The following is a 19677-nucleotide window of genomic DNA, read 5'->3' as shown; positions in this document are numbered from 1 at the left end:
TATCCGGTTTGCACAGAGAAGACATAATCTTGGCCACCACCTAAGACATCCCTTCGGCCATGAGTTCAAAAACAGATCTATCCAACATAAAAGTGCGTACTTGATCCCTCAAACCCATTTGTCGCCTCGTCACCAGCGACAAACCCATCCAATCACGATGGGGAAACAGTTTTTCTAATACATCAATACATCATTCTACTTGAAAAAAAGACTCAAACACTCACCTTTGAGTATATCACTCATCCCTTATATCCATAATTTTAAATCGGAAAACTGATTGAAGCAACTAATGAAACTCTTAAAGGTCTTTAAAGATATCTACAGGTGTCAATAAAGGATGTTTCCTTTGTACTCACCGCTCCTAACGAGGTCCTTTCACTCAAACCTCCTGGGACCATTCTCAATAGATGTAGATGATATGCCTGAATAAAGCACTTGCTGAAGTGATACTCACCCCCTCTAAATCAACTAATTGATTTTCTAACTGTATTCACTCTTTATCACCATACCGTATCAGTGAAAAAACAAGATCATACATTCCTCTCATTCTAGACTAATCGATAAGAGATAGTAGCGCTCGACAATATCAAAAAGGCAATAGAACCTGAATCAACATGAACGCCATATCATTAGCGATACTTGCCATCTTACCGTTTCTCGCTCGATTGAAAGCTCAAGAAGCGAGTGCGAATGGTGGACCCGATTTAACACAATTCCCTGAATGGGTCACCAATGATTACGACTGTGGTGAGTTTCCCCATCTACGTCCCACTTTCTCAGACTTGCTTGCGCAGAACTAACTTCACCGTTCTCGTGGCATCCAGTAATTGGTTGTTTATCTGGATTTAACGATACGATCACCACAATCCCTTTGTGAGTAAAATCCAACACATATTGAGTACGCTTTGGACTCTGTCACAATCGATCACTGATCTTGTGTTTCTTGATCTTTATCAGACCGGATCTCGAATCTTCTTCGTTCGGATGTGCTTCTTCTTCGTGTCAAGGTGATGGTACTGGTAATTATTATCAAACGCGTTATTACATCCAAGTAAGTGTCATGTTCTCTTCTTACCACTTCCAAAACTGTTGTCTGAACATATGGCATGTTCATTCCCGTCAAGCCAAGCTGTCTACCGTTAATTAGTGAAAAACGCAAACTGAGAAACGATATTTTACGTTATTAGTTATTCTACGCAACTGGAAGTATCTACGAATGGGCCGATTCCGCTCCTGATGGATACAAACATGCCACTTTCACCTGGGGAGAAGCTGAACAACAAGCTCAATCAAGTGCAAGTGCCGAACAAGCCACTGCATCCGACCCTTGGAGTGCTGATGTAGCTGAAGCAACTGCTGCCGCTTCTGGTGGTGGTACAGGTGGTCTTGCAGTGGTTTCCTCCACTGGTACAGATGGTCAAGGAGCAAGTACTACTGGAGGCGAGAGTGCAAGTGCAGCTGCGACAGATGGAGTATCCAGTGCTCCTGGAGAAACAGGTAGTCACACACAATCATCTGCTAAAAGTGCTACTTCTTCAGCTATCCCAACTGCGTCCGGAAGTACCAACGGTACAAAATCAGGTAATGGAACTACCAATGGTAATGGTACTGCGGACGGTAATGGATCAAGTGATGCCCTTCCTGCTATGCTCACTGGATTAGGTGGATTAGGCATACATGGTCTAGTTTGTATGGTCGTTGGTTTAGTATCACTAGGTCTGGGAGGTGTAGTAACTGGTTTATAGAATAGCTCAGCAGAAAACGTGATTTGAATGGACACTGTGATCGCTGGATATATTGTATCAAGCGTGCCCCCTTTTATACCAGATGTGAATATACGATGAGAGATACCCTCATGTAATGTTTTTTCCACTTTATACAAGGTTGATATGTTCGTCAGCGTTTATCGGCAATTGCCGACTTCACCTCTTTTGCCTTTGTTCATATTGGGTCATCTTGTCATTGACGGAGCTGGTCATTGCAAGGTGGAGGTCTGTCGTTGGGGGACGACACCAATCTTACGAGCAAATCCTCTAATCACAATAATCATGATATACTGAACATTCTTTCGAACTTAGATTCAAAAAGGAGCATTCGATCACAGAACGAAAAAGGACAAAAGATGGATAGTCCGATTGTAGATTCATCTCCACCCACACCGTCGTCACCTGATATCCTGCCAGAAATAGATCGACTTACACTTAATCCTCAATCGAATGAAGCAAACGACAAGATCGAAAATGTCAGGACTGACGGAGAAAAGCAGAAGGAGAAGACCATCGAAGATGACGAATTAGAGAAATTTAGAGCTCAGTGGAGGGAAGAAGTTAAAGTGAAATCTAAGAAAAATGATACACCATCAATTGGGATGAACACGGATCTCACTAAGAAAGGTAAAGGTAAAGAGAAAGGAAAGCAATTAGAAATACCTCCTCTAGCTACAAACTCTAAACACAAGGGAGACGTTATCAAAGAAGATTCTGAAATACCTCACACAATCACAAACGAAGATCATCAGCCTATATCAAAATCTACTTCACCTACATCACCGTCGAAAACAAATAAGTTACCATCACCCATATCACCCAAAAGGAATCCACCACTACCAGTAATACAACCACTACGATACAAACCCGGTCAATCAATCGATCTAGAGAATCTAGACTCTGAATTAACCTCATCAACATTCACGCCATTCAAACCGCCTTCATCTTCATCACATATATCGGGAAATTCGTTCAAACCAATAAGATATACAGGTTCAATAGCTGTTGGACCAGATGGTGATAAAAATGATAAGGAAAGAGCTGTCCAATTATATACTAAAGCTGTGGAAAGTGAACAAAGTGGGAAACTGAATGATGCTTTGTTGTTGTACAGAAAAGCGTTCAAATTGGATGGTGAGTCCCGTGTCTGATCGAAGCATCAAAACGAAACATGAATCATCCCCGACTATATCAATAATGACAATGCTATCATGGAAGGCATTTCGCTGACACAATTCCCCCTCTTTGTCTACAGACGACGTAGATAGATCCTACGCTCGATCACTGAAGATTTCAAGCACATCTCAATCCCAAGCTCAGTCTAAACAAACGCAATTTGGACGATCCGATATACAAAATGACTTACCTCCAACTCCTTCTTCATCAGATATCATATCGCCTACACCCCCTTCGGTCGAACCATATTCGTTTGCTAGGCATATACAAATGGCACCTGACTATGAAAAAGCATCTTCCAGCACAACCCTAACTTCCGAACAATCACCAACAACATCTACAATGACAAAACCTATAACACCAATTGATTCTCCTCCAATATCGCTATCACCTTTAACAGCAATGTTTCAATCTCTAATCATACCTCCAAATGAAATACAATTCGTGGCTGCTGAAGAAGACCTACCTTGCCCAATATCGAATCTACCGAATGAATTATTCGAACCTATATTAAACAGATTAGATGTCACTTCGATTGAAAGATTTGGTTCAACATGTTGGAGAGCAAGATATCTGACGCAATATAGTAACGTTTGGAAACGAATAGCTGAAAGAATTTATATACCCCCTTCAATCTTACCTTTACCTGAAATATTTTCAGAAGAGGACGAACAGGATCAAGGAGGACATGTATTAAATCCTACAAAAGAAGAAACAATGCCCTATACAGTACCGGTCGAAGTAATTCAAGCGAAAGATCTAGCTAAGCGACATAGGAACGAATGGAGAACTACTTTCGTAGAAGAAGAAAGAGTAAGAATGGATGGTTGTTATATCGCCGTTTGTCATTATATGTGAGTGTACAGATTTCCAATTGCTAGTCCCTCTTCCAAACGATATATCGCGCGGCGGCGAAGAAGGAAGCGAGATTCGGGTTTTTCCAAGAGACGGATTTCTTAACTTGAAGATCGGATACAGCTGACTCTCTTTCGGAATGCGTTGATCTCAGACGTCCGGGTGCAGGTGAAGAATGGGTTACCGTGAGTTCAAATTTTTATCACGTGTGCTGCAATTGTACTGATCAATTCCACGCTGTATGTTTACTTAGATAACACATATGAGTGAGTCAATGTCAGAAATACGGTCGTGGGTCACTATGTGTTAAGCTAATTTCGATGATGCTTTTAGTAACATACCATAGATTCCTTAGATTTTATCCGGATGGAAATGTGATCTCGTTCCTTACAACCGATCAGTGAGTTACATCCTTACACTTGATATTCCGAGCTTCTTCACGGTTTGTCTGATAGAGGAATATCATGGCTGATCGCTTTGCCACAAACATCTAGTCCATCAGAGATAGTGCCAAACCTGAAACCCTCAATTAGGGGTAAAGGACTGCACTTCGGTCGATGGAAACTGATACGCTCAGATTCCATTCCTACGTCACCTAATGATATATCGAGCAGAGGAAAACGGATTGCGAGAATCCTAGTTACGGATTTGACGGAGCCTGGAATCGAAAATCCAAAATATGAATTTGAGATGGAATTAGCATTGAAATCTACTGGTAGAGGAAGGTGAGTTTGCAGCTTTCTCCCATTATGACGCTCAGATCTTCTCTCTTCATGATCGTCTATTCTATTTTCCTACCATTATAGAACCTGCCCTTCATACTGCTGTCGTGAACGGTTTTCCAACAGAATAATAAAGCTGATAGCCTGATCTGGCATTCAGGTGGAACAAACTTGAGATCATTGAATACAGATCAATAAATCTATTAACAGGTGAAGTATTAGCATTAGCATTGAAACATCAAAAACCATTTTACTTTTCAAAGTGAGTTTCAACTTTCGTCTGTGAATCTGACAATTCCCGCCTAAAGGAGGAGTACTAATTGTATTCTCATATTGATAGAGTCAGATCATACAACCCACTTTTATGAGTTCTGCCATCATAAACATCTTGCCTTACTGTATGTACGATAACAGGTGAAGTCGCCACTATACCAAAATTGCATATACCATTCGGATTCGGATGTAAAGTCATTTTCGTCGCGTCGCCATTATCTGTCTAAAGAGAGAGGTCTTCGCCGCCATCGTCATTGACTTCATACACGTGTATCCGACGTTAATATGTTTGAATCTGTCGGTAACGATACACGTTTGTTCTTGTTGATCAGCTGATGATGAAATGACGAAGAGCTCTGGATCCCCCTCTTCGTGAGAATGGAAGATGGAAAGATTAAAATAAAACTGCGGAAATCTAGGCACCGACATGTACCTTATCTGTCCTTATCAGCTGAGCTTTCGTCATGCGCTGTTTCTTTCTGAGCTTTCAAGTACACATATGTTCCTAAAAGAAATGGGATGGGCATGAGTCATAGGAACCATGGACCATATTATACCTCCATATTTTCAAGACAGAGGAATGTATATATAGCCTTTTTCGTCATAGGCACTTTCCACCTTGAATCTCATCCTGAATCTTGTGAGTCATCATACACACAATGCAAACACGGAGAACGTCATTATGAGAGAATGATGGTACGGATACCTTCTGGCTCTGAACCCTCATTTCTAGAATGCTTCTCTCATACTCTTTTCACCCATGACCGTTCTGATAACACCTACACATGATAGAGAACGATCCCTATAAATACTCACTGGATTGCTCAATTTCTTATTCCTCTCCACTTAGATATTTCAAACAGATCTTCATACCATACGTTAATCACCCCACCTCATAACAACAGTATTCAGACAAACAATCAAAATGGGTGTAAGTGGCCTTATCTAATCTGAAACTAAGACCGTTACACCACCTAGCTTACTTAGACCGCAAGCTGACACCTACATATTAGCTCATGGATAAAGTCAAAGATGCCATACCTGGTGGCCAAGTAAGTCCTATTCATCGCAGTTCTCATCATGTACTGGTATGCCCGACACCTTGCAGCTTCATCATTCCGTTTCTATCTCGTACGAGACCCCCCATCGATGTTAGGCAGTATGGTCATTTTCTCTCCTAGTTCATATTTAAAAGCGATTAAGAAATCAATGCTTATTTCAAGTGTTGATATCTTAGAACAAACGTTCTTCTCAAGGGGATGATGACTCGGAATTCTCCAGACCGGGCAACGATGATTACAATAAGCAGGGCTTAAACAACAACAACAACAACGACAATTATGGTAGTAATGATAATGGCATGAATGAAGGAGGAGACAGTTATGGATCTTCGCAAAGATCAACCTCAGGTATGAGTTGACCAAGAAATACATACTGATACTTACTTGAAATACTGATTAAATGATGAACGCAGGTAATTCTGGTCAGTTCGGCGACGATACATCTACTGGATCCAGCGTATATGGGTACGTCCTTCCAAAGTCTTCCACTGATCCCACAGGATATTAACAAGTATGATGTTGTGATACAGAGGTATGAGGAACGATGAATCTGGTAATAATATGGGCAGATCAGGTTATCAAGGTGACTCACAGGGTCAATCAAGGTATGAAGGCCAAGGACGAGGTCCATCCGACTACCAGGATCAAGGACAGGAACGAGGCCAATCAGGATATGGAGGCCAAGGAGGCCGCCAATCAGGATACGAAGGAGGTCAAGGTCAATCAGGATATGGTACGTTCTCAATTTCGCATCAGATCGGATGTGGTCGCTGAAATGACCTGAAAGGTAATGACAACTTCGACCAAGGTGGAGACAACTTCAATCGAGGTGGAGATAACTTTGATCAAGGTGGAGGTAACTTCGACCAAGGCGGACAAAGGGGTATGGGGGGAAATCAAGGAGGAGGCGGATACGGCCAATCAGGTGATAACGATATGTCCGGTTAGTGACCCAAGGTTTTCGCAGTCTCTCCATCTTGTTCACCTGCTGATTGAGCATCATCATGTCAGGTGACGAATTCGGTTCTGGTACTGGAAATAGGAACACCGGTGGCTACGACCAAAATCAAGGTTACAATCAATCTCAAAGCGATTACTAGAATGAAGCCGAGACCCATTCAGCTATTTCCGTGCTTTATATGTCATCCGAGAACCAAGATATAAGGGGGGCCAAAGGGGGGGAACCGAGGAAAACAGGTAAGACAGGCTTCAAAGTGATGTAGACACACGAGACAGAAATCGCAAGCTTGTAGAAAATGTGACATGTATTATCATGACCAATAACGTGCACTCAGCATCGATTATATCACGGAGTAGTCATTATGCACATACAAAGATGTAGATACATCACTGACAGTTCAGAGAGATAGTTATTGTCCCAATTCAAAACTACCAATCTAAGATATCACCTACTTGAGCTGAGACTACCATCGTGGTTACGTAACGGACACTTATCGATAATTCAACTGCATATATCTCTACCATTTCAATACTGGATGTTCCTTTTGTGGTGTATCAACTGTATCCAAGCTGTATGAACGTTTACCCAACCAAGCAGAGGCTACTTGCATACAGTGATCACAGATTCGTTCCTCCCATACGTGAGAGACATGCGAATAACATTCGAGCGTCGAAACGAGCCAAGTCAAATGAAGCAAGGTCGAAGGGTCAAGGCGTCTGAAAAGTCGGAGGAGGTCTGTGTGACACATGCGAGTGTGCTATCATTCTTCGCCTCAACAACGAACAAAGCGTCATCACCTATTCAAAGGTTTGTGTGAATGTAAAAACACGTCCCAGTGCGACGCCGGTGTGTATTTATAATTCAATTCGATTGCAGTATTCTTTCATCTTCTATTCTTTCTCATCATCCCTTTCATACCCTTATTTCTCATCGTTTCCATTGCGTATCTTCGCTTTGAGCTCTCTGTCCCCTCCTCAAGTGCTTATTCTTACTTACCATATGAAGCGCTGTCGCTTCATTGACACGCCGCAAGGCTGCAAACGTGGTGACAAATGTCAGTTCTCCCATGGTAATTCACCATCATCACCAGCCAATGCTCAACACCGACCACAAGCATCCGCCAATAAAGGCACTGCTCGCACCTTCACTCGTTACGCTCCAAATGGTCACTGCAATGCCTACTACAACGAAGGTACATGCGATCGAGGTACTGATTGTAAGTTTGAGCATACAATAACCCTTTCAAGAGATCACAAGGCGATCTCGTCAGCTCAGACAATGAATCCAAATATTGCATCCCGGGTTGGCGACTTCCATTCCGACGCTTTCCGAGGTAATATCCAGCCTGATTGGAGACTCGGGCCATTTGAACGACTTCGAATTCGATTGGAAAGGGGAGATCAATTTCAAGGTGTTGAAGAAGTATACTCTTTCGTCAATGGACTTGTAGCTACTACAATGGAGACTGCTACTTGGGTAAGCCGCTAAATTCCATTTCTTGCTATATTCCTCATACTGTCGTGGTTGTTACCGAGACTGATCATTGTGCTACACTGTCGTGGTTGTTACCGAGACTGATCATTGTGCTAGACCCATCAAGACACTCAAGTCATCCTTGGCTCTATCGCTAGAGTACCCGGTCATCTGAACTCTCGTTTGATTCAAGTTCTCGCTTGGCCTGAAATTTCGGCTGACCCTAAATCTCCTAGAGAGTTGAGCTTTCAAAGGGGTCTCATGCCTTTACTTCTCGTGAGCAGATTATACACTCATCGATCGGCTGTCGAATATACCGCTGAACGAAAAAATATAGTATCTCTCGGCAAATACTGTTATCAATAGTCACATCAAGCAGTGAGTCATACACATATTAGCAGTATCAAGCTGACGTGATACACTTAGTGACGTACACTCTCTCTACACCCTGCTCGACCTCAACACCTCCAGCTGGACTGTCAATACATTGAAATGTATAACTCATATGGTAGAGACAAAGACGGTCTCACAAAATCATACTAGGTCCTCAATGGTGTTCCAGCCAAAGTCCTTCCTGCAGGTGATACTTCCGTTAACGCATGTACTTTGCCAGTGAGTAAATACAGCACTAATTACGCCAAGTATACTCAAACACGCTTCTCACAGATACCTGACTATCAATAACACTGCTCTCGCTCAACATGGTGAACCACTGCTCAACCTTATCAACGGTCTTCCAATCCTCTTTGAACGATGGGCCGCAGATATCCTGTGCTCTGCATTCTGCTTTGAAGATGATATCGTCACTCAAGCGCTTAGTACTCGGAACAGTGTGGTCTCAGAAACAACACACGTTCTGTCACGTTTGGAAAAGATTGTTGATCGTGTGCAAGGCAAACTTGTTCGACATCTACCAACTTCTGACACAAGCAACGAGACCCATATCGCCAACCAAATTACATTGGTGCATCTCGAACGGGACTATGTCCCTCCTGGACACATGAGATCAAATGGCCCGCGACATGATAATGATCACTCGGCAATCCAATACATTGAAGCCCTTCCAACCCATGCAGAGCTTGTATGCGATGTACCACCTTATGTACCTGCGAACATAACCTCGGCTCCTCATCACCTCGCCGCTGGAACGATGGACCGTCGACTCGATGTCTTGTTCAGAATGCTCAGAGAAAACACCGTAGGACCGATGCAATCTGCCGTCAAAAGTCTCCTCTTTCATCTCCGAGGTAATAGTAGCAAAGCCTTACAGGAACTTCTGCGCCGAGGGGGAGGTAGATGGAGAAACGAAGATTCATCGGACGCGGGTGATCTGAATATCTACGCAGGTGTGCAATTCAGCGCCATACAAGTTGTCAAGAACGAGCTCTGTGTCATTCTGTCAGTGATTACACCGAAGAGTGCACGAATAGGCCTTCAGACGCGACCAAAATTGGCATCCGGATCGATGGTCGGTCTTTTGATGAGAAAGTCAGTCGCAAGTGATCCTGAAGACTTGGAAGTTTTCCTCGGTCAGGTTCAGGAGGATGTGGATTGGCGGAAAGACAGAGCACTGGTCAAGGTCAACTTCAACAGCAACGAAGTCTTCGCGGCCGCAACTCGAGTACTTAGTAATCAGCAGCCTCAAAATCAGATGTCCTCCCATCCCATGAACCTCTTCGAAATCCCCGGCTTGATTTTGGGAACTCTTTTACCCTTTTTAGAAAGGTTGAAGCTTTTGGAACCGACCTCGGTACCTTTTTCCGAATACATCGCAGGGACGACCAACGCAGCTCAGCCTACCCCAGCCATTGGACCGCCTCGTTTTGCTCGCGACCCAGAATTCGCCTACAAGCTCGACGGTATTGTGGGTGAGGGCGAAGGTATGGTCATGAACCCGACAAAGCCGGATGAAATTGAAGCGGTAAGACTATCGTTGGAGAACCGATCCACTTTGGATAAGTCACAAACCTCTGCCTTGATAGATTCCTTATCCCGCGAGTTCGCTATAATTGAAGGGTAAGGGCACCCGTAGTTGTCATCTTCACTAGAATACTGACTGATTTACAAACCTTAAATGTAGCCCTCCAGGTACGGGTAAGAGTTTGTGAGTGGTCTCACATTCGATCTGCCGTTGACTTGATTCTGATGTTGATCTCACACGTAGCATTGGTATCAAGAACGTAAAGGTTCTCATAGACAGTGGTGTCTCTCCCATCTTCGTGTCAGTCAGTTTGGGCATTACATGAACCAGTGCTGACCTCACCCATAGTATTGCGTATACCAATCATGCTTTAGATCAGTTCCTTGAGGAAATCTACACTCAGGTAACGAAGGATATCGTCCGATGTGGATCTCGCTCAAAATCTGAGATCATCCAAGCGGTAAGTCTTGCGATGTGATCTGGATGTGGAAAGCGCACGCTGATCTTGTCTTTTGCCTGGCAAAGCTGAGCCTTCACGAGCAGCTCGCGAGCAGCTCGCACGCGCCAAGAACAGCGCTTCGGCACGAGCTTGGTCGCAGCTACGCCGAAAGAGCCGGGATTGAGGAAGAAATGGACGAGGCTTGCGACATTGTCTCCGTTGCTTCTCAGGTCAAGATGGCTTGGGGAATGATAGCGGGATACCTCATGCGCGAATACCCAGAACATGGACAAGAACTCTCAGAGGCTCCTTCCAAAATTGTTAGGGCGTATCATCTGGAGCAGCGTTCAGAATGGGAGACACAAGGCAGAAGGAGAAAAGAATCTTCCCCGGATGAGTCCCCATACATATGGTGGAGGGAAGGGCTTGATCTTCAACTCTTGGCACGCGTCCAGAACCACCTCACGAACACCCCGGAGACCGAAGTGACCGCAGTGGCCTCACAGGTTGAAGTAGATCCAATGTTACCCCCCTATCTACAGGCGATGGCTGCTGCTGCCGACGCGTCTGATTCCGACCCCGATGGCTCCGAGCACGATTCCATCGATCAAACCTTCCTCGACGGATGGACTCGTCCTTGCACCAACCGAATGATTGGAGACTTGTTGGAAGAATGTGATGTCTGGAACTTCGCCCTTCCAGAAAGAAGAAGAATCATTAATACTGGAAGCAAGACATGCTAAGAGTTGAAATCCCTAAATTGTCACGTCTTCGAAACGCTCACCGAGAGATCACAGCCAGGATCCGAAGTCTTCACGATGAAAGGAAGTTAGTGGCATTGAAAAAAGCTAAAATCATAGGATGTACTACAAACGGGTAAGTCATCATTGAGAAAGATCGAAAGATTTACTGATGACGAACGGCTGGAATAGTGCTGCCAATATCCCTGAGCTTATGAGAAGCGTCTCACCTCGAGTTTTGATGGTTGAGGAAGCAGGGGAATGTCTTGAAGCGCATATTGTCGCCAATCTGGTGCCTTCCATTGAGCAGATTATACTTATCGGAGATCACCTGCAGCTCCGACCACAGATTGAGAACTATCGTTAGTGTCATTTCGCCTCAGGTTTTCCTTCTTTAATTGCTTGGCTGAAAGTCTTAGTCCCATTTCAGGCCTGTCGGTAGAATCCAGAGAGGGCAAGCATTATCGCTTGGATGAATCTCTTTTCGAGAGACTCGTAAAGTCAGTTGATATCTGGTTGGCTAAAGCTTCTGCTGACTTAGCCTGTACAATACACTAGTGCTGGTTTACCGTATTCGGTACTTCAGACCCAGCGTCGTATGCGACCAGAAATTTCTGACTTGATCCGGTGAGTGTTCTGGAACTTTAGATTCAAATTGCTGCTAAATCTGTAATTCAGAAACTACCTTTATCCGGATCTCGTAGACCATGAGTCTGTGTTAAATCTTCCATCGTAAGTTGTCTTCCTCTGTCGATCACGCGTAGCTGAACTTGAATCAGTCTACGGGGCATGTCACGAAATGTCGTATTTTTTGATCATAGTCAAGGACAGGACAAGCAGTCCTTAGATAGCTCATCCTCAACAAACACATACGAGGTGAGTTGGCGAAAGCTTATTTTCACCTGGCTCTCCATTCTGACTTTTCTTTTCTTCAGGGTCAAATCGTCTGCGACCTTGTCAGACATTTTATCAATCAAGGCTATCAGGCAGGAGAAATTGCCGTACTTACGCCATACCTCGGTCAGGTGCGTATGACTTCCTGGCTCATGGGCCCTTCCGCGCTGACAAGTCATCTAGGTCAAGCTCATCAAACAATATCTAGACAAGATGCAACTATTCGTTCAGTTGGACGACCGAGATCAAAGAGACATGGATAAGCTTTCGCTTCTGGAGGAAGGCGATGACATACCTACTTTAAACGCTTTGAGAGAAGTAGAGCAGAAATCAGCGAACTCTTTGGTGACACTTAGATCCGTGGACAATTTCCAAGGGGAAGAAGCGAAAGTGGTGATCCTATCGCGTCAGTGGAGTCCCCAAACTGTTTGGATAGGATGATAATTTGTTTCTAGTGGTCCGAAATGCCGGACCTCGTCGAGAACACGGAGAAAGCGGATCAAACATGCTTGACAAAGCTGCTAGAGCATCTATTGGTTTCCTCAAGGTAAGATAATTTGTGTTCATGTTTTGTCCAGTCTCTTATGTTGACTCGAGATTTGCCTAGTCTCCTAATCGGACCAATGTTGCTCTGTCACGTGCAAAACATGGTATGGTCATTCTTGGTAACACTGAATTATTCTCAAATCAAGCCCCGATGTGGAAATCGGTGATTGAAACAATCGGACAACGTGATGGAATTTTCGATCACATCCCAATTAGATGCGATCTGCATCCAGATCATGATTTTGGTCCGATAAGAGTACCAGGTCTGATCTCCAGACTGTCTCCACACGGTGAGTCCCTTTTCTCAGAGGGATACCGCTATTTTACCTACTGACTAGTTGCAGGGGGATGCCTTGATCAATGTCGATCCGAGTTACCATGTGGACATCTGTGTCCTCGACTCTGCCACCCAACGGATCGTGCTGTGAGCGTCTCTGTATATGTACTGAGACATCGCATCTTCAACTATTAACATGAAGATTGTGTAGCATCGGGCCATTCCGTGTATTGAACCATGTCCGGTCGGTCTGACGTGTGGCGGGCGGGGTACACCACACGTCTGCAAAGCTCTTTGTGGTGAGCCGCATGTATGCGACGTTGTTGTCGCTTCTGTGGAGCTACCTTGCGGCCATGCCGCCACTGAGGTTCCTTGCGGCGCTGCTCAAGATACGAAGCGAATCTCTTGCAAGGAAGTAACGAGAAAGCAACTTCCATGTGGCCATTCTGTCATGATCAAATGTGGCGAAGACATCAGCTCTCTGGCATGCATAGAGTAAGTCTTGAATTTATATCTCTCAACATGTCTGACACAGAAATACGTCTTAGATTATGCGCTATGGACATCGATTGCAAACACAAATCCTGTAAAGCCAAGTGTGGAAGCTGTCGACCTCCATCTTTCTACGACGACGCTCTCAATCAGTATCTCGTCCATGCCGATCACAAGTGCGACAAGCTTTTACCGTGTGGTCATTCTTGTAGAGGTCTTTGTCAAAAGGATTTGGAGCATGGGTGCGCCCCTTGCAGTTTGCCCTGTCAACGGACATGCGATCACGGGCGATGCGATCACAAGGTGAGTAGACGAACGTACAGGTTGAACATGCCACTAAAGGATGAATAGTGTGGCCAAGGGTCATGCCGATCCTGTCTCGAACAGTGTTCTTGGTCCTGTGAACATCAGGGAAGATGTCAAAATGGATGCTCGATGGTGAGTGTCCCGTCTCTTAGTCAGAACTTCGAATTTTCTGGTGACTTTGTGAACTTTCTTGCAGCCTTGTTCAAGACTCCCTTGGTACGTCCCAATACATTTTTCACCCCGGATGCACGCTGATAAAAACGTCACGATATCTTCTTAGCGACGAGCCTTGTGATCGTCTTCTGTCTTGCGCCCATCCATGCCCATCTATTTGTGGAGAAGATTGCACGAAGCAGGTCTGTCCCGAATGTGCTACTTCTGAGCAAAAGTGCTCAATAGTCGACATGGTGACGATGAATTCTTTACAAGAAATCGACACATCACTCCCAGATCTTGGGTCTCGGCTTATCAGTCTAGCCTGCGGCCACACTTTCACTGTCGAGACGATGGACGGTGAGTACTGTAATCTGGAGGCCATCTCCATCTCGCTCGCCCAGCCGATTCTGATCCGACATGATTGTGCAGGTATCATGGCACTGAACGATTATTATGGCCGAAGTGAACACAACGATCAATGGACTCTACTCACTGCGAATGCTAGTCAGACCAATGAATCTGAATGCGGACCACAACCGTCTTGTCCAAATTGTCGACGGCCTATATTATCCTCGATCATTCAGCGATATGGCCGACCATTAAAGAGCATTGATCTGTCTGCTCAAGAGAAAGCTGCAATCTCCCATGGTTCGATCAATCTTCAGCGATTGTCGAAGGGACAAGCTGAAATTAACTCTAATGCCATCGTAGATTATATGTCATCTGTAGACCTACCTCAGAAGTCTGCTGCGCCCACTGGGATAATCAAAAGCTTCATGCAACGACAAGACGATGACATCAGGAAGGAAAAGCCGATACTTACATCATCATCCATGTTGTTCGACTTGTCCAAGCACGGAATTCTGCCTGGATATGAGCGAATCTGGAAAGCAGCTGTTAAAGATATTCTACCATTATATTCCATCACTGAATCTATCATAACATACAAGTCACCTCATGTTAAGGCATACGAAACCACTCACGGAAATCTGTATCGAGAGTACAAGAAAGAATTAATGAGGAAGAGGGAGTTGGGGGAAAAGCAACTCAGCATGGAAGCTTCCGAAGCTTCTCAACTGGCACTCGACTATGCTAGGCAGCAAATCGGATCATCTTTTCCTCGGGCCGCCTCTACTTTCAAAGTGGAAGCCGTCTGGGTGTCTTTGGACCTCCGTCAAACGATGTTGGCGTTGTGTAAGTCTTACAGCTCTAAGATGAAATCCACTGGAACGCCAGCCGCCATTGTTGCTCGATTCGCTTTTTTCACTCGATATCTCATCCGATGCTGTATTCGAGACGCCTCAGCATGTATTGTTCATGCATCTGAAAACGATGCACCTAATCAAGCCTTGAAATCTCATTTATATCTCCTCCAGTGGCAACTCAACCTTTCTCGTTTCGATGTGGAATCAGCTATTGGCTCCGCTTCCTCCCAGACACCGTATTTGGCGAAATGGGCTTCTGAATAAGTAGTTTTAGAAAGTACTGCTGCGTTGGAAGCTATAGATGTGGCGGTGAATGCGTACCGATGTCCTCCAAGAGGTAATATTATCCTTAAACGTAGCAGAGAATCCTGGCTTGACGACAACTACTGGGATATCAGAGGGACCTTAAAAGAGCAATGGGATAAAGTTATTGTCATGGCGCAAGAGGGACGCATGTTCCCAGAGCTGACCCAGGAAGAGAAAATGGAGATTCAGAACGCTATGAGAAACACAACTTCGAGCAATGCGGCTACCAAATGGTGTGTACCGCATTTGTGTGTGACTGTGAGACGTGTATACTGACCCCAGGACTACTTATAGGATGTCATGCCCAAACGGTCACCCAGTGAGCTGATGCCATCTCCCATAAAGCCGAGTGTGATTGCTGATTTTATCTTGTGTCACCCTTCTCTTCAGTATGCTGTTGGAGATGTAAGTAATGTGTCCCCTTCCGTTATAGGCGAGATGGAGTTGTTTGGCTGATAACAGGACGATATTCTTATATCTTTGCAGTGTGGTCAAGCCAACCAGGTACGTGAAGGCGAGCACTGTACCCCATTTCCTGACTCTTATCAATGTTACTCATGTTTAGGGAGGCACCTGTCCAGAGTGCGGAGCTGCTATCGGTGGCGGAGGATTTCACGGTTCCCAATTTGCCGAAGGAAACCAAATCAGCGACGCCTTTCAGGATCTAGCCATTTAGTCGAGGAATTTACTTTGCTGGAAAAGATTATATATATACAAAATATCATATACATACATCAATACACGGAACATATTTGGCGGAGACGAGACGGGGGATCATCATAGCTATACACGAGAAACTCACCTAAAGAGAAGATTGGAATGATATTTATCTATACACAAACGTTGATTTGTACACAACAAAGTAAAAAAATTATGCACAATCCTTGCTTATAAGTATCAATTCGTCACGGTCAACCCAGTTCTATTGAAGGGCTATTGCGTGTATCTGATACATCGTTGCTGCCAATCTATACATTCTGTAAACCTGAAGGTCGAGACTGATAGAAAGGGCAAAGTTATCGATGACAGGGTCAGGAATACGTAAAGTCCATAGGTTTCCTCATATGCGGATAATATCACTAGTTGTCTTATCTCTTGGCATCGAGTTCACAGAGCTTACACAGCCTGATTTACCAGGGTACGATATCACCGAAAATATCTTCCTTAGCACCTAACATTTTGCCTACATCGTTATCTCTTCCACCCTCGATGACACTGATGACTAAATTTCCACTGACGGCTGGATCACCAGCACCGATTGCTTTCAAGAAGTCAGGATCACCACCAAGGTTCGTAGCTACTAAACCAGGGTTTATAGCCCAAGTTTTGACATTATCGTTTTTGAGAGTTTTATACCAATCTCGCATGATCATGACCAAACCAAGTTTAGTTGATTTATATGACCAGAAATCAGGGTTTTGCTTTGGCCAACCGGCAGGAGGAGATTGATTGAAATGTGGTTGAGGATATTCTGAAATGGTCAAAGAAGACATGCTTGTTGTCAAGAAGATTAATCTTGGATTTGTTGATTTGATCAAAAGTGGAACGAAGGTTTTAGTGATAATCTGTGTACCGGTAACGTTAACATCCCAAGATTTGTTGAATATCTGTCGGTCTGTTAGTCCCTCTTTGAGACCTTGCATATCGATATTGATACCTGAGATTCAACAACATCTTATGTCAGGACCCATACAAATCGAAAGCTTCCTTCGCAGGAATGAATGGAGCATACCGAGGACTTACCGGCATTATTGACTAGAACATCTAATTTGTCGATCTTTCCCGATACTTCCTCAAAAGCCTTCTTAATCGATTCATCATCCTCCAAATCCACTACCAAAGGTGACACATCGGACTTGGTGTCTTTGGCCTCGTCTTTCAGGCTAACCACGGCAGAAGATGCTTTTTCAATTGAGCGAGCGCCTACAAAAATCTTGTAGGTGGTTTTGGTTGATCGCAGAAGGGAAAGAGCTGTTTGGTATCCAATACCAGAATTGGCTCCAGTGATCAGAACAGAAGTGGTCATCTTGAAGATCAATAGCCGTATGTAGTTTCTTACAAGACCAGTAAGGATTAATGGGGCAACTTGTTAAGATGTCGTTGTCGACTGTGTGCCTTTTATCTGTATGTAGCTCGAAGGAGATCCTGTTTAGACAGTTCATCCTCCACTTTCCATCTTCTTAGGCTTATCCATCAAATTGGTCCTGAATGTGGAGGTCAAAAGGGGAAGTGGTCGAGACTGGATTGAATGCAGCGGAGTAGAGATCAGCCTCGGGGCTCGGCGTCTTCGAAAGGTGATACATTGACTTGAGAGTCACTTGCAATGGGCCATCGGGTTTTACCCATTCTGGGGAGTTTATGACCGACGGTCAACCAAATTAAAGAATCAACTACCTGGAAGACTCCCGTGGATGTCAGAGATCCTCATTTGCACAACGCATATCTCGTATCGATGGATCCTCTGACCTTTATAGTAGAGCAAGCTTGTACTGTCGGGGGACAATGAACTCTGTCTCATGTCAATACATTACTTCGAAATACGAAATGTGTCAAGATACCCAAACGTCGACGGGACACGGCTCTTACGTAATCTCCCCTGCTTTCCCCGGTAAAAGGTCTTAGGTGAATAACCGGCCCTGAACTTGAATTGAAATGTTGACAGGAAAGAAAAGAAATACGAGGTGCAATCATCAATCCCAACAATTCGTTCGAAACAGTAATCCTCATAAGTCAAGTCAACAGCTCCATTTATCGACACACATTGATAAATACATTCATGCGGTAAAAAATAAGAGCATCAAGGTATTATTTCAGCTCTGCAGATAGACAGAAGCAACGATATCTGATAGATATATTCACGTCGAGCAGGAGACACCTCAACGGCTCATATCGATACACCACCCATCATGTCTTCGATTCAGCGTATCTTACTGGAGTGAGCTTCTCCTAGAGCAGAAACCAATGCAATCATGCTAATATGACTGACAGCCCCGCCAATCATGACATGCTTGCTATTCTCAAGGGAGCAAGGAACGGCTTGGTATATGGAGTTAAAATTCGTATGTTAGGTTCTATACATGTCTGATCCACTATTTTGCTAATGCAATTCGGTATTCACATTTGGTGCTATAGGATTTCCTCACGCGTTGGTCATGACTCTTCTCTTCTCAAACAAGCCGTATGTCACACTTGTTATTCGGACTTCGGATACCTTCTTTGTATCAAGCTGATACCGAAGTAGATGGCCTGCGAAGATAAAAGGCATATTCACGGCGACCCGTACACACGCTCTGAACTTGTGTAAATTCGTTACCATTTACAAGCTCCTACTACTTCTGCAGAAAAGATTGAATGGAGGGAAAGAAAGGGATTTAGATACGTTCGTTGCTGGTGGATTGGGTGGTTGGTGGGTTTTCGGTGAGAGGACGCCAGTGAGTCTTGTTATCTTATACAAATCCATCGCCGGCTTTTAACATCCATTTCACATTGTCCATACAGAGTAGAACTGACCTATTCTCTTCCCCTAGATAAACGAGCAAATAGTACTTTATGTGATGTCTCGAGTTCTCCTCTCATTCTTACCACGACTTTATTCATCTTCGAAACCACCTTTAACGCCAGTTTCACCTCTGTCACACCCACTACCTTCCCTCACTTCTCCTCAAGCAAATCCTAAATCCATCCCACCAGCTCAGCTGCCCTTTGCAATAGTCAGCGCGCTAAGTTGGGCTGGAGTCATGTACATGTTCAGGCATAGAGGAGAGAGAATACAGCCTGGTATGGGAAATAGTATGCGTAAGTCTAATCAAACCCAACGAGACGGCATTTCTTCAAGCTAAGATCGGGTGGAAATGCAGGTTATCTGTACCACGATTCTGATGCCTGGACAAGTCTGAAGACTCTACTCTGGCACAATAAATAAGGAGCTTGAGACTATCAGGCAACCCTTGCAGACCTCTATAGAAAGGTTTGTGAGGGGTGCGCATGGGTTCGGGCCAATAGATATGCGTGAGAGTAAAGTGAACATTTGGATATGCATTGCTGAACTGCAATAAAACCAGTAGAAACTGGCAATCGAAGATTCATTGAAGAGGTTGATTGATGAACG

General features: G+C 44.3%; 6 protein-coding genes across 6 annotated transcripts; 5 read left to right on the top strand and 1 right to left on the bottom strand.

The window, feature by feature from the left end:
* Nucleotides 1-614: 614 nt before the first annotated feature.
* IL334_003587 (uncharacterized protein) lies at nt 615-1745 on the top strand (the record flags this gene model as incomplete). The annotated part of the gene is made up of 4 exons (XM_062935317.1): nt 615-747; nt 825-873; nt 958-1051; nt 1188-1745. The coding sequence occupies 4 exons, from the start codon at nt 615-617 to the stop codon at nt 1743-1745; spliced, it is 834 nt and encodes a 277-aa protein (XP_062791368.1).
* Nucleotides 1746-2122: 377 nt separating this feature from the next.
* On the top strand, nt 2123-4887 carry IL334_003586 (uncharacterized protein; the record flags this gene model as incomplete). Its single annotated transcript, XM_062935316.1, has 8 exons — nt 2123-2900; nt 3022-3796; nt 3952-3982; nt 4051-4063; nt 4131-4197; nt 4292-4522; nt 4680-4781; nt 4860-4887. 8 exons carry the CDS (start codon nt 2123-2125, stop codon nt 4885-4887), a joined length of 2025 nt encoding a protein of 674 aa, XP_062791367.1.
* Nucleotides 4888-5717: 830 nt separating this feature from the next.
* Nucleotides 5718-6953, top strand: IL334_003585 (uncharacterized protein; the record flags this gene model as incomplete). The annotated part of the gene is made up of 7 exons (XM_062935315.1): nt 5718-5723; nt 5806-5844; nt 6030-6201; nt 6267-6318; nt 6384-6586; nt 6641-6796; nt 6865-6953. The coding sequence occupies 7 exons, from the start codon at nt 5718-5720 to the stop codon at nt 6951-6953; spliced, it is 717 nt and encodes a 238-aa protein (XP_062791366.1).
* An 860-nt stretch (nt 6954-7813) lies between these two features.
* IL334_003584 (uncharacterized protein) lies at nt 7814-16245 on the top strand (the record flags this gene model as incomplete). The annotated part of the gene is made up of 31 exons (XM_062935314.1): nt 7814-8290; nt 8405-8563; nt 8625-8665; nt 8714-8899; nt 8954-10303; nt 10368-10391; nt 10452-10508; nt 10557-10668; nt 10734-11322; nt 11382-11523; nt 11580-11749; nt 11818-11887; nt 11946-12014; nt 12066-12119; nt 12167-12263; nt 12323-12412; nt 12465-12687; nt 12737-12828; nt 12889-13117; nt 13172-13251; nt 13316-13599; nt 13653-13899; nt 13948-14034; nt 14099-14118; nt 14183-14415; nt 14488-15252; nt 15532-15802; nt 15864-15888; nt 15960-15974; nt 16056-16073; nt 16135-16245. The coding sequence occupies 31 exons, from the start codon at nt 7814-7816 to the stop codon at nt 16243-16245; spliced, it is 6387 nt and encodes a 2128-aa protein (XP_062791365.1).
* A 454-nt stretch (nt 16246-16699) lies between these two features.
* On the bottom strand, nt 16700-17595 carry IL334_003583 (uncharacterized protein; the record flags this gene model as incomplete). The annotated part of the gene is made up of 2 exons (XM_062935313.1): nt 16700-17226; nt 17313-17595. 2 exons carry the CDS (start codon nt 17593-17595, stop codon nt 16700-16702), a joined length of 810 nt encoding a protein of 269 aa, XP_062791364.1.
* Nucleotides 17596-18475: 880 nt separating this feature from the next.
* IL334_003582 (uncharacterized protein) lies at nt 18476-19491 on the top strand (the record flags this gene model as incomplete). The annotated part of the gene is made up of 6 exons (XM_062935312.1): nt 18476-18504; nt 18558-18628; nt 18702-18747; nt 18811-19000; nt 19097-19364; nt 19427-19491. 6 exons carry the CDS (start codon nt 18476-18478, stop codon nt 19489-19491), a joined length of 669 nt encoding a protein of 222 aa, XP_062791363.1.
* Nucleotides 19492-19677: the final 186 nt, after the last annotated feature.

The sequence above is a fragment of the Kwoniella shivajii genome, chromosome 4, assembly GCF_035658355.1.
Source record: "Kwoniella shivajii chromosome 4, complete sequence".
Taxonomy (NCBI): Eukaryota; Fungi; Basidiomycota; class Tremellomycetes; order Tremellales; family Cryptococcaceae; genus Kwoniella; species Kwoniella shivajii.
This window is presented reverse-complemented; position numbering and strand designations above follow the sequence as displayed.